Consider the following 11,062-nt stretch of genomic DNA (forward strand, 5'->3'; position numbering starts at 1 on the left):
TGTTCAGCTGCTCTCCCTGACAAGTCACATGTCTCTGTGTAGGCCAGGACCCATATCCCACAGAATTCAACAGCAGAATCCATGTTGGCCTCAACCTGAGCAGGCTCTTACCCTCAGCACCTTCCCAAGAGCCTCTGTGAGTGGCTCTCCCTTCTCCCTGGCACTATGATGTCATTGCTCTCTGCCCGTGATGCAGGGTGTTGCTATGGCAACACAGCCCTCCCTAGCTTTTTCCTGGGTTCTTCTGTCACCCAGCACCTGGGGCTGGCTCTTGGGACTTCAGGTAGGATTCATAGGAAGAGCATGTGGCAAGCCCTGCTGAAATGAGCCAGCGGAAGAAGCCTAAGAGTCACGGTCCTGCCGGCCCTGGGTCTAGCACCAGGGACCTCGCCTCAGAGAAGTACAAGAACTACTGTGCTGTGGTAATAGACACTGGCACCGGCTACACCAAGAGTGGGCTGGCCGGGGACGAGAAACCGCGGTCCATCCTGCCGAGCTGCGTAGGGGTTCCCAAGATCAGGACCAAGGACAGTCCCCTTTATTACATTGGGGAAAGCATCCCACTCAGGAGCTCGGAGGTGATCACGAACACGGTGATGACCCAAGGTGTGGTGACCGATTGGGACGCCCTGGAGATGTTATGGCACCACATCTTCTACACAGAGCTCAGTGTGTGCCCCGAGGAGCTGGCCGTGCTGGTCACAGATGCCCCCCTCTCTCCAACCACCAACCGGGAGAAGATGGCTGAGTTGCTGTTCGAGAGCTTTGAGGTGCCGGCGATGCTTGTGGCCCACCAGTCCCTGCTCTCGGTATATTCCTATGGGCGCACCAATGGGCTAGTGATTGGCTCTGGCTATGGGACCTCGTACACCGCCCCTGTCCACGATGGCTGCATCCTGCCTCACGCCACCTACCGGCTGGACATGGCAGGCAGCAGGCTGACACGTTACCTAGCCAAACTGATGGGGGAGTGCGGGAACCCCTTCCAGGAGGAGGAGCTGGAGCTGGTGTGCAAGATCAAGGAGCAGTGCTGTTACATCCCCGAGGACTTCCAGGCTGAGCTGAATGGGGATGAGAAGAAATACCTCATGGACTTCACCCTTCCCGACAAGCAGGTCATCTCCATCGGCAGTGAGCGCTTCCGCTGCCCTGAGGCGCTTTTTACCCCCTCTGTCCTGGGCTTCCCTGAGGTGGGCATTCACTTGCATGCCATGAACAGCATCAGGAAGTGCAAGCTGGAACACCAGGCAGAGCTGCTGGCCAACATGCTGCTGGCTGGGGGAACCACCATGCTCCGCGGCTTCTCCGAGAGGATCAAGAAGGAGCTGCTCAGGATGGAGACAGTGGGCACGAGGCAAGTGGGCATCCTGGCTTCTCCCCACCGCAGCTACTCGGCGTGGCTGGGTGGCTCCATCATGGCATCACTTAACGCCTTCCAGAACGTCTGGATCAGCCGCCTGGCCTACAATGAGAAAGGACCCTTTGTAGTCCACCGGCACTGCTTCTGAGCGGGCAAGCTGGGCGGGCACAGGGCGCAAGAGGCATGGGTACGGGAAAGCCCCTCTATAAACGCTGCTTACGGGACAACAGGCACGGAGCTGGCTTCCTCGCTAGATGCTGCCTGCCAGCCTCACAGAGGGAAAACCCACTGGGGCTATCCACGCTGAGTGACAGAAATCATGGGGTCTGCACCACGGGCAGACCGAGATGGGCATTTGCACCAGATCTGAGCTCCATGGGCACTGAACAGGTGCATCCATTAGTGGGGACGTTCCCAGGGAGCACCCCCGGGGTCACTGCCCATCACTCCCTATACCCACCAGCTCCCACTCCACCGCGGAAAACACTGCCCATCGTACTCTATACCTCCTGGATCTCCGCCCCCAGAACACACTACCCATAATACCCTACACCCACAGCTCCCCCTCCACCCTGGAACAAAGTGACCATCGTTCCTTATACCCCCTGCTCCCCCTCCCCCCTGGGAACACACTGCCCATCTTCCTCTATACCCCCCCAGCTCCACCCTGCCTCCCAGAACACACAGCCTGTCCTGCTCTATACCCCCCAGTTACCCCTCCACCCCAGAACACATTGCCTATCGTGCACTATACCTCCCGGCTAACCCACCACCAAACACACTTCCCATCGTGCCCTATACCCCACGCCTCCCCACCCCGGAACACACTGCCCATCGTGCCCTATCCCCCCCCTAGTTCCCCCCACTCCCCTGGAACACACTGCCCATCGGGCCCTTTACCCCCTGGGTCCCCTTACCCTCTGGAACACACTGCCCATTGTGCCCTATCTCCCCCCCCACCCCAGCTCCCACTTCCCCATGCAACACACTGCCCATCGTGCCCTATCAGCCCCCAGCTCCCCCCACCCCTCTGGGACACACTGCCCATCAGGCCCTTTACCCCCTGGGTCCCCTTACCCTCTGGAACACACTGCCCATTGTGCCCTATACTCCTTGCTTCCCCTTCCCTCTGGAACACAGTGCCCATCTGGCCCTATACCTCCTGCTCCCCGCTACCCCCCTGAACACACTGCCCATCGTGCCCTAAACCCCCAGGCTCCCGCTTCCCCTCCCCAAGGAACACACTTCCCATCGTGCCCTATACTCCCCGCTCCCCCTCCCCCCAGAACACACTGCCTATCGTACCCTACACCCCTGGCTCCCCCTCCCCCCAGGAACACATTGCCCATCGTGTCCTATACTCCCCGGATCCCTCTTATCCCCTGGAGCACACTGCCCATTTTGACCTATACCTCCTTGTCATGGAGTGTGGGGGAGTCCGGGCCCTGCACCCCCCTCCTACTTCCTGCAATTCACCATGACTCTTAGCCAGCCAGTGAAACAAAATGTTTATTAGAAGACAGGAACACAGTCTAAAACAGAGCTTGTAGGTACAGAAAACAGGACCCCTCAGTCAGGTCCCTCTTAAAGGGTGGGAAGCCCAGACCCAGGTTCTGGGCCTAGCGCTGTCTCCGCAGCCAGCTCCAAACTGAAACCCCTTCCTGTTGCCTCGCTCAGCCACACCCCCGGCCCCTCCTCCAGCCTTTGTCCAGTTTTCCCGGCAGAAGGTGTCACCTGGCACCAACCCCCTCCTGGGCTCAGGTTAGGAAGGGCAGCCGCCATCGTTTAAGTGCTGGCCGTCAAGTATCATCCCTCAGTGAAGTCACACCCTTATTGCCCATCACCATCTAGAATTGGTGCAGTACCCCAGGGAAACGGAGGCACGCCCCGTCTTAGCAGAAGACAGTAAACTAGTAAAACTCCCATGCAACATTACAAGGTTAATACTCCCTACTCCGTCACATCTCTCCCCCCTTCAAGACTGAACTGAGTGGGGTCACTCTAACCAGTGACCTGGGGAAGTTCAGGCCCCCCTCTCCGGGACAACGCATCAGCTATCAGATTGGCACTCCCCTTCACATGGACCACCTCCATATCGTAATCCTGGAGGAGCAGGCTCCACCTCAGGAGCTTGGCATTGCTCCTTTCATCTGCTGTAGCCAGGTCAGGGGAGCGTGGTCAAATAGATATGGCTGTAGTTTCTTAAGGGCCCATACCACAGCCAGGCATTACTTCTCTATGGCCACGTAGTTTTGCTCCCGAGGTAACAACTACTTGCTCAAGTACACAATGGGACGTGTCTCCCCCTTTTCATCAACCTGCATTAACACCGCACCCAGACCCAGGTCTGAGGCGTCCGTGAACGCCATAAAGGGCTTGTCAAAGTCTGAGTTTATCAGAACTGGGCCACTGACCAGAGCTTCCTTCAGCGCACAGAGAGCCTTCTGGCACTGCTCAGTCCAGACCTCTTTCTCTGGCTTTCCCTTCTTGCGTAGCTCAGGGATGGGGGTGGCTATGGAGCTAAAGTGTGGCACAAATCTTTGATAATACCCCGCCATCTCAATAACGTCCTGGACGTGCTTTTTGGTTTGGGGAGCGGGCCAGTCCCTGATCACCTCCACTTTGGCTGGTTCTGGCTTTAGGCAGCCACTCCCCACCTGGTGGCTGAGGTAAGATACTTTGGCCATCCCCACCTTGCACTTTTCAGCTTTTATGGTCAGCCCAGCCTCCTGGAGTTGGACCAGCACTTGTTTAACCTGGGACACATGGTCCTCCCAGGTCTGGCTAAAGACACAGATGTCATCAATGTACGCCACGGCAAAACTCTCCATCCCCCTCCATAGCTGATCCACCAGGCACTGGAAGATAGCAGGCGCCCCCTTGAGGCTGAAAGGCAGGGCCAGGAACTCAGAGCCCCAGAAGGGTTAAAAAGGCAGATTTCAGCCTGGCATCTGCATCCAGTGGCACTTGCCAGTAGCCCTTTGTAAGATCCATGGTAGAAAGGTAACGAGCTCCTCCCAGCTTGTCTAGGAGCTCGTAAGGCCTGGGCATGGGGTAGGAATCAGACACAGTGATGGCATTAAGCTTCCAATAGTCTACACAGAACCAGATCAACCCGTCCTTTTTGGGGACCAACACCACAGGAGAGGCCCAAGGGCTGGAAGATGGCTGGATAACTCCCAAAGTCAGTATGTGACTGACTTCTCTTTCCATGTCCTGAGCAGTTTTCCCTGTGACTCAGAAGGGGGAGCATCTTATAGGAGGACGCAATCCTGTCTCCACCCAGTGGACAGTCAGATTAGTGAGTCCAGGCTGGTTGGAAAACAGCTGTTGGTATAAATGCAGCACCCCTCTGATCTCAGCTTGCTGGGCAGGTGTTAGCTGATCAGAGAGGGGAATTGTTTTCAGGGAGGAGCCAGCTCCTGTCTCAGGGAATAGATCTACTAAAGGGTCATCTCCCTGCTCCTGGCCAACACCACATTCCCCTGTCATAATATGACTTCATCATATTAACATGGTACACCCAGTGGCAGGGTGCCCGGTTAGACAGTTCCACCACATAGTTTACCTCATTTAGTTGCTTTACAGCCTTGAAAGGGCCTTCCCAGGTGGCTTGTAGTTTGTTTTTTCTCACGGGGATAAGAACCATCACCTAGTCCCCAGTGGCATAGGTGCAGGCCCGCGCCGTGCGGTCATACCAGACCTTCTGATTCTTCTAGTCTCTGGCCAGATTCTCCTTGGCATAGCCCATGAGCTCTGCAAGTCTTTCTTGGAAGGTCAAGACATACTCTACCACTGATTCTTCATCAGGAGTGGCCTTCCCCTTCCATTCGTCTCTCATCAGGTCCAGGGGCCTTCTTATCCTTCTTCTGTATAACAGTTCAAAAGGCGAAAACCCTTTAGACTTCTGGGGCACTTCCCTGTACGCGAACAGCAGATAAGGTAAATACTTGTTCCAATCTTGTGGGTGCTGGTTCATAAAGGTTTTCAGCATCATCTTTAGAGTTCCATTGAACCTCTCCACCAGCCCACTGGACTGGGGGTGATATGCTGAGGCTCAGATGTGCCAGACCCCACATTTTTCCCACAAGCACAGAGCAGGGCTGACATGAAGTTGGATCCCTGGTCTGTCAAGACTTCCTTAGGGAAACTCCTCAGCTGAAAATGGTCAGCAGCGCATCTGCCACTATGTCTGCTTTGATAGAAGACAAGGCCACTGCCTTGGGGTAATGGGTAGCAAAATCTACCACCATCAGAATGTATTTCTTCCCCAACTGGGTCGTCTTGCTGAGAGGGCCAACTATGTCCACAGCCACCTTCTGAAAAGCCTCCTCTATGATGGGCAAAGGTCTCAAAGCCGCTTTCCCCTTGTCCCGGGCCTTCCCCACCCTCTGACAGGGGTCACAGGATCTGCAATACTGTTGGACAGTACTAAAGACTCCAGGCCAGTAAAAATTCTGTAGCAGCTTCTGCCTGGTATGCCGGATTCCCTGGTGTCCTGAGAGAGGGATGTCATAGGCCAGGTACAGTAGCCTGCGGCTATACTTCTGGGGGACCACCAGCTGCATCCGGATCCCCCATGACTCCACTTCCCCTGGGAGCCCATTCTCGATACAGGAATCCCTTCTCCCACAGGAACCTCTCCTGGCAGCAGTGGTGAGCTGGAACCGGTTCGCACCAGTTCGCAGGAACTGGTTGTTAAATTTAGAAGCCTTTTTAGAATTAGTTGTCCAACCGGTTCTAAAAGGGCTTTTAAATTTAAAGTGGCATCTTAGGCGCCGACTCCGTGAGCTCCGGCAGCTCCCTGTCCCGCCCCTGGCCCCAGCTCATCTCCACTCCACCTCCACTTCCTCCTCCTCCCCTGAATGCTCCGCCCCGCTTCTCCTGTCCCCCTCCCCCTGCTTCCCACAAATCAGCTGTTCACGCCGGAAGCCTGGGAGGGCTGAGAAGCAAGCAGCGGTTTCATGCCCAGGGAGGCAGAGACGGAGTGGAGGTGAGCTGGGGCGGGGGGGCGCGAGAAGGGCCGCCTGCGCCGCGGCAGGTAACCCCCTGCTCCCCCCTAGCTATGCTACCCCACCCCTAGGAGCCAGAGGGACCTGCCGGATGCTTCCCAGGAGCAGCCCCACGTAAGCACCGCCGGGACTCCCCACCTCGCCCCCCGGCAGGTCTCTCTGGCTCTTAGGGGCGGGGCGGGGCGGGGCGGGCACCCACTACAGTGGCCCACAAGACCCTCCGGCCCAGCCCCTGAGCTCCCGGCCGGGGAGGCTAGTCCCAGGCTGTTCCCCCTCCCCTGCAGCTTCAGCTCTCCCTGCCGCTGGCACATGCTCTGGGCAGCGGGCTGCGAGCTTGGCCTGACCCAGTGCTCCAGGTCCTGCAAGGCAGCGGTGTGGCCTGGCTCCAGCCGAGCGGCATGGCTATAGCACCGCCAGCCAACAGTGCTCCACGTGGTGCACGGTGGCGGCGGTGTGGCCCGGCTCCAGCTGAGCGGCGCGGCTGTAGCGCCGCCAGCCACCAGTGCTCCACGTGGTGTGTGGTGGCGGTGGCCTGGCCCGGCTCTAGCCGAGCGGCACAGCTGTAGCGCCACCAGCCACCTCCAGGCAGCGTGGTAAGGGGTCAGGGAGAAGGGAGGGGGTGTTAGATAGAGGGTAGGGGAATTTGAGGGGGTGGGGGAGGTGGATAGGGGTCGGGGTGGTCAGAGCGTAGGGAACAGGGAGGTTGAATGGGGATAGGGGTCCCGGGGGGGGGGTAGTCAGGAAGGAGGGGGGTTTGGATGGGGCAGCAGGGGGCAGTCAGGGGCAGGGGTTCCGGGGCAGTCAGGGGACAGAGAGAAGGGGTGGTTGGATGATGCACGGGTCCCAGGGGGCCATCAGGGATGAGAGGAGGGGTTGGATAGGGTGGTGGGGAGCGGACAGGGAAGGGGGGTGGATGGGGCAGGGGTCCCAGGAGGGGAGCGTCAAGGAACGCGGGGGGTTGGATGGGGCAGGAGTCCCGGGGGGCGGGCCATGACCCCCTCATGGGTTGAGGAGGGAACCGGTTGTTAAGATTTTGGCAGCTCATCACTGCCTGGCAGCACTTCCCCATGGCCTGTGCCACACTGAGGACAGCCAGGTCCCTTAGCTTCTGCAAGGCGGGATCGTTCTGCAACTCGGCCTGGAACTCAGCGGCTGGGGAAGGGATGGGGGTCTGCTTCCTCTCGCTGGCTGGGTCTGAAGCCACAGCCCCTCTGAGCTTTATCCCTGATCACTCCCTCCCCACCAGGGTCGGGTCCTGAGCCTCCGGTGAGGTACCCTCCAGGATGTCAGGGCGTAGAGCTCCTCACCGGCTCTGGCTCATGAATAGGGCATTCTGGGGGTTGCTTGGCCAATCCTCTAGGTCACCCTCCATCAACACCTCAGTGGGCAAATGATGGTGCCTTGGGGCCCTCCTTGGCCCATTTCAGATGTACCTCGCCACGGGCACCTTGAATGGGGTCCTGCTCATGCCCGTCAGGGTCAGGTAGGTATCAGGCGCCACCCGATCTGGAGCCACCACCTCGGGCTGGACCAGCGTCACCTCAGCGCCCATGTCCCAGAAGCCATTGACCTTTCTTCCATCCACCTCCAGGGGAACAAGGCTCTTGCTCTGCTAACCCGCCGCCAAACAGACTGCCCATTGTTCCCTATACCCCCCAGCACCCCCTCTTCCCTGGAACACACTGCTTATCGTGCGCTATATTCCCTGCTTCCCCTCCCCCCTGGAACACACTGCCCATTGTGCCCTATACCCCCGGCTCCCGATGCCCCCTGGAACACAATGCCATCGTGCCCTATACCCCCCAGTTAGCCCCTGAAACACACAGATCGTCCTGCCCTATAGCCCCCAGATCCCCCTCCATCCCAGAACACACTGCCCATCGTACCCTACACCCCCTGGCTCTCCCCCCAGCCCCCGGAAACACACTGCCCATCATGCCTTATAACCCCCGGCTCCTCCCTCCCCCATGGAACAAACTGGTCATCATACCCTATACCCCCCTGCTCCCACTCTCACCCACAACACACCGCCCATTGTGCCCTATACCTCCTGCTCCCCCTTCCCCCTGGAACACACTGCCCATCATTCCCTATACCCCCAGTTCCCCCTCTCCCATGGAACACACTGTCGACCCATGCCCTATACCCCCAGATCCCACTCCCCCCCGGAACACACTGCCCATCTCACCCTGTACCCCTGGCTCTCCCCTCCCCGCCCCGGAACTTACCCCCCACTGTGCCATATATGCTCCAACACCCAGGGACACACTGCTCATCGTGCCCTATACCCCCCAGTTTCCCCTGCCCCCCCAGGACACACTTCCAATCGTGACCTATATCCCCCTGCTCCCACTCCCCCACGGAACACACTATCCATCGTGTTCTCTATCCCCACTTCCCCCTCCCCCACGAAACACACTGCCCATTGTGCCCTATACCCCACTGTCCCCGTCCCCCCTGGACAACACTGCCCATTGTTCCCTGTATCCCCGGCTCTGACCTCCCCACTGGAACACACTGCCCATCGTGCCCTATACCCCCAGCTCCCCTCTTCCTCAAGGAACACACTGCCCATCATGCCCTATACTCCCCGGCAATCCGTCCCTACAAAACACACTGCTCTTCATGCCCTATATGCCCCAGTGTAATGATGCAACAATGTGGCCTCTGGAGGGAAACAACTGAGAGTATCAATTCAGGACAAATTGCTTAGAGCAAGCAGTTACAGCCCAAAGCTGGATGTCTTTTTTTACTAAGGCACATGAAACAGAGAGGACTTCAGTTTTATCCCACTGGCTAACCAGAAGTTATATAAGCAATTCCCTTAGATACTCCAGTTCCCTTGTATCACCACCAGCACCACTCCTTATGGGGAGGAATGGTTATGAAAACCAATATCCCAGTAAAAGAAAAAAGGTTCTCCTTATCCGAAAGGACCAAGCCCCAGGCCCAGGTCAATATACAAGTCAGATCTTACCCACAAATCACGCTGTTGCTAATCGTTTAGAATCTAAAATCTAAAGGCTTATTCATAAAAAGAAAGAAATATAGATGAGAGTTAAAATTGGTTAAATGGAATCAATTACATACACTAATGGCAAAGTTCTTGGTTCAGGCTTGTAGCAGCGATGGAATAAACTGCAGGTTCAAATCAAGTCTCTGTAGTACATCCACAGCTTGGATGGGTCATTCAGTCCTCTGTTCAGCGCTTCAGTTTGTAGCAAAGTTCCTCCAGAGGTAAGAAGCAGTACTGAAGACAAAATGGAGGGGTTTCCAGGGCCTTTTATATCCTCTGCCATGTGGAAGGACACCCCTTTGTTCTTACTGTGGAAAATCACAGCAGCAAGATAGAGTTTGGAGTCATATGGGCAAGTCACATGCCCATGCATGATTCAGTTCTTTACAGGGAGAGTGACCATTCCTCACATGCTACCTTGAACAGTCCTAGGAAGACATCTCATGTGGATTGGAATCTCCCAAGGTCCATTGTCAGTTAAAAATTTCTTGATTGGGCACTGTCACAGACCTACAGGTGTGGTCCCTGAGGGGAACCCCCTTCAGTGAGACAGCCCTTCTCAGGGGACCACTCTCTCTCGGGGGTTAAGCCCCTCCACCTCCTGGAACTGCACCTCTCTGAGCCTTAGCACACCTGTCTCTCACCGTGGGCCCCCTCAGGAAGTCCACTCGCTCTGGACCTCTGGGGCCTCCACTCCCAGAGGGAATAATGCAATCCTGTTCTCCAGACCGGAGTGATTCTCGGCCAATGTAAAACAGGAGGGTTTATTGAGCATCTGAACACAGCATAGGAAACTCTCAGGGCCCTCAGGCCTGGCCTCCCTCAGCACAGCACATCCAAGTCTCCTCTCCATCCGGCTGAGCACTGCCTGCTCTCTCTCCAGTCCTGAGCCTCCCTGCTTCCCAACTGGGCATCTGCTATCACATCCCCCAAGTCCCACCTCTGTCCATTGTCTTCTATCCAGGTAAACAAGGTCACCTGGGCCTCCTCTCCTGTCAGCCATCCTCTGTCCCATTCTGGCTGGAACCGGCTGGGCAGGTTACCAGGGTCCTCTCTTCACAGACCATTGTCCTCCCATTGGCCAGAACTGGCTGTGACTCCTGAGCTGGGCCTCCCGGTCACCAGGTCACCAGTCACTGGGGTATCCATTCTCCAGGCCATTGGCTGGGGTCCCAAGTTCCCTTGCTGGTCCTCTGTAACAACAAACTCCCTCTCCCATCACCTTGTTAAATCAGTAACACCCAGGGAAACTGAGTCCCACCCCCTCTGCATGCAAACCATTGAAAAACCCAAGAAAATCCCCTACTTCGTCACAGGCAAATTCCTTTCTCATAGACTCATAGACTCATAGACTTCAAGGTCAGAAGGGACCATTATGATCATCCGGTCCGACCCCCTGCATGCTGCATCGGCAGCCCAGCCCCGTTCGTTCCCCTGCGGGACCCGAGTGGGATGGGGGGCTGGGGCTTGCTGCCCCCACTCCGGGGCCACCGCGGGATTGCACCAGCTGGGCAGCCAGCCCAGACGCGACTGGCCAGGGGCTGGGCGCAGCGTGCGCGTTGCTGGGTCCTCGCAGCAGGCCCGGGCTCAGGGGGTTCAGGCCTGGATGCCAGAGCCACAGCCGCCGAGCTTGGCCATCGGCCGCTTCCTCCCCTCGCTGCAGTGGGAGCTGCA

At 57.3% G+C, this 11,062-nt stretch overlaps 1 protein-coding gene across 1 annotated transcript; it reads left to right on the forward strand.

Annotated features, from left to right (window-relative positions):
* The first annotated feature begins 323 nt into the window (after positions 1–323).
* LOC128841154 (actin-like) lies at positions 324–1,508 on the forward strand. The gene has a single exon (XM_054035924.1). The coding sequence runs from the start codon at positions 324–326 to the stop codon at positions 1,506–1,508; it is 1,185 nt and encodes a 394-aa protein (XP_053891899.1).
* Positions 1,509–11,062: the final 9,554 nt, after the last annotated feature.

The sequence above is a fragment of the Malaclemys terrapin genome, chromosome 7 (assembly GCF_027887155.1).
Source record: "Malaclemys terrapin pileata isolate rMalTer1 chromosome 7, rMalTer1.hap1, whole genome shotgun sequence".
NCBI lineage: Eukaryota > Metazoa > Chordata > Testudines > Emydidae > Malaclemys > Malaclemys terrapin.

Excerpts from the sequence above, each read along its gene's own strand:
- LOC128841154 (XM_054035924.1), top strand. The coding sequence starts at position 324 with ATGAGCCAGCGGAAGAAGCCTAAGAGTCACGGTCCTGCCGGCCCTGGG.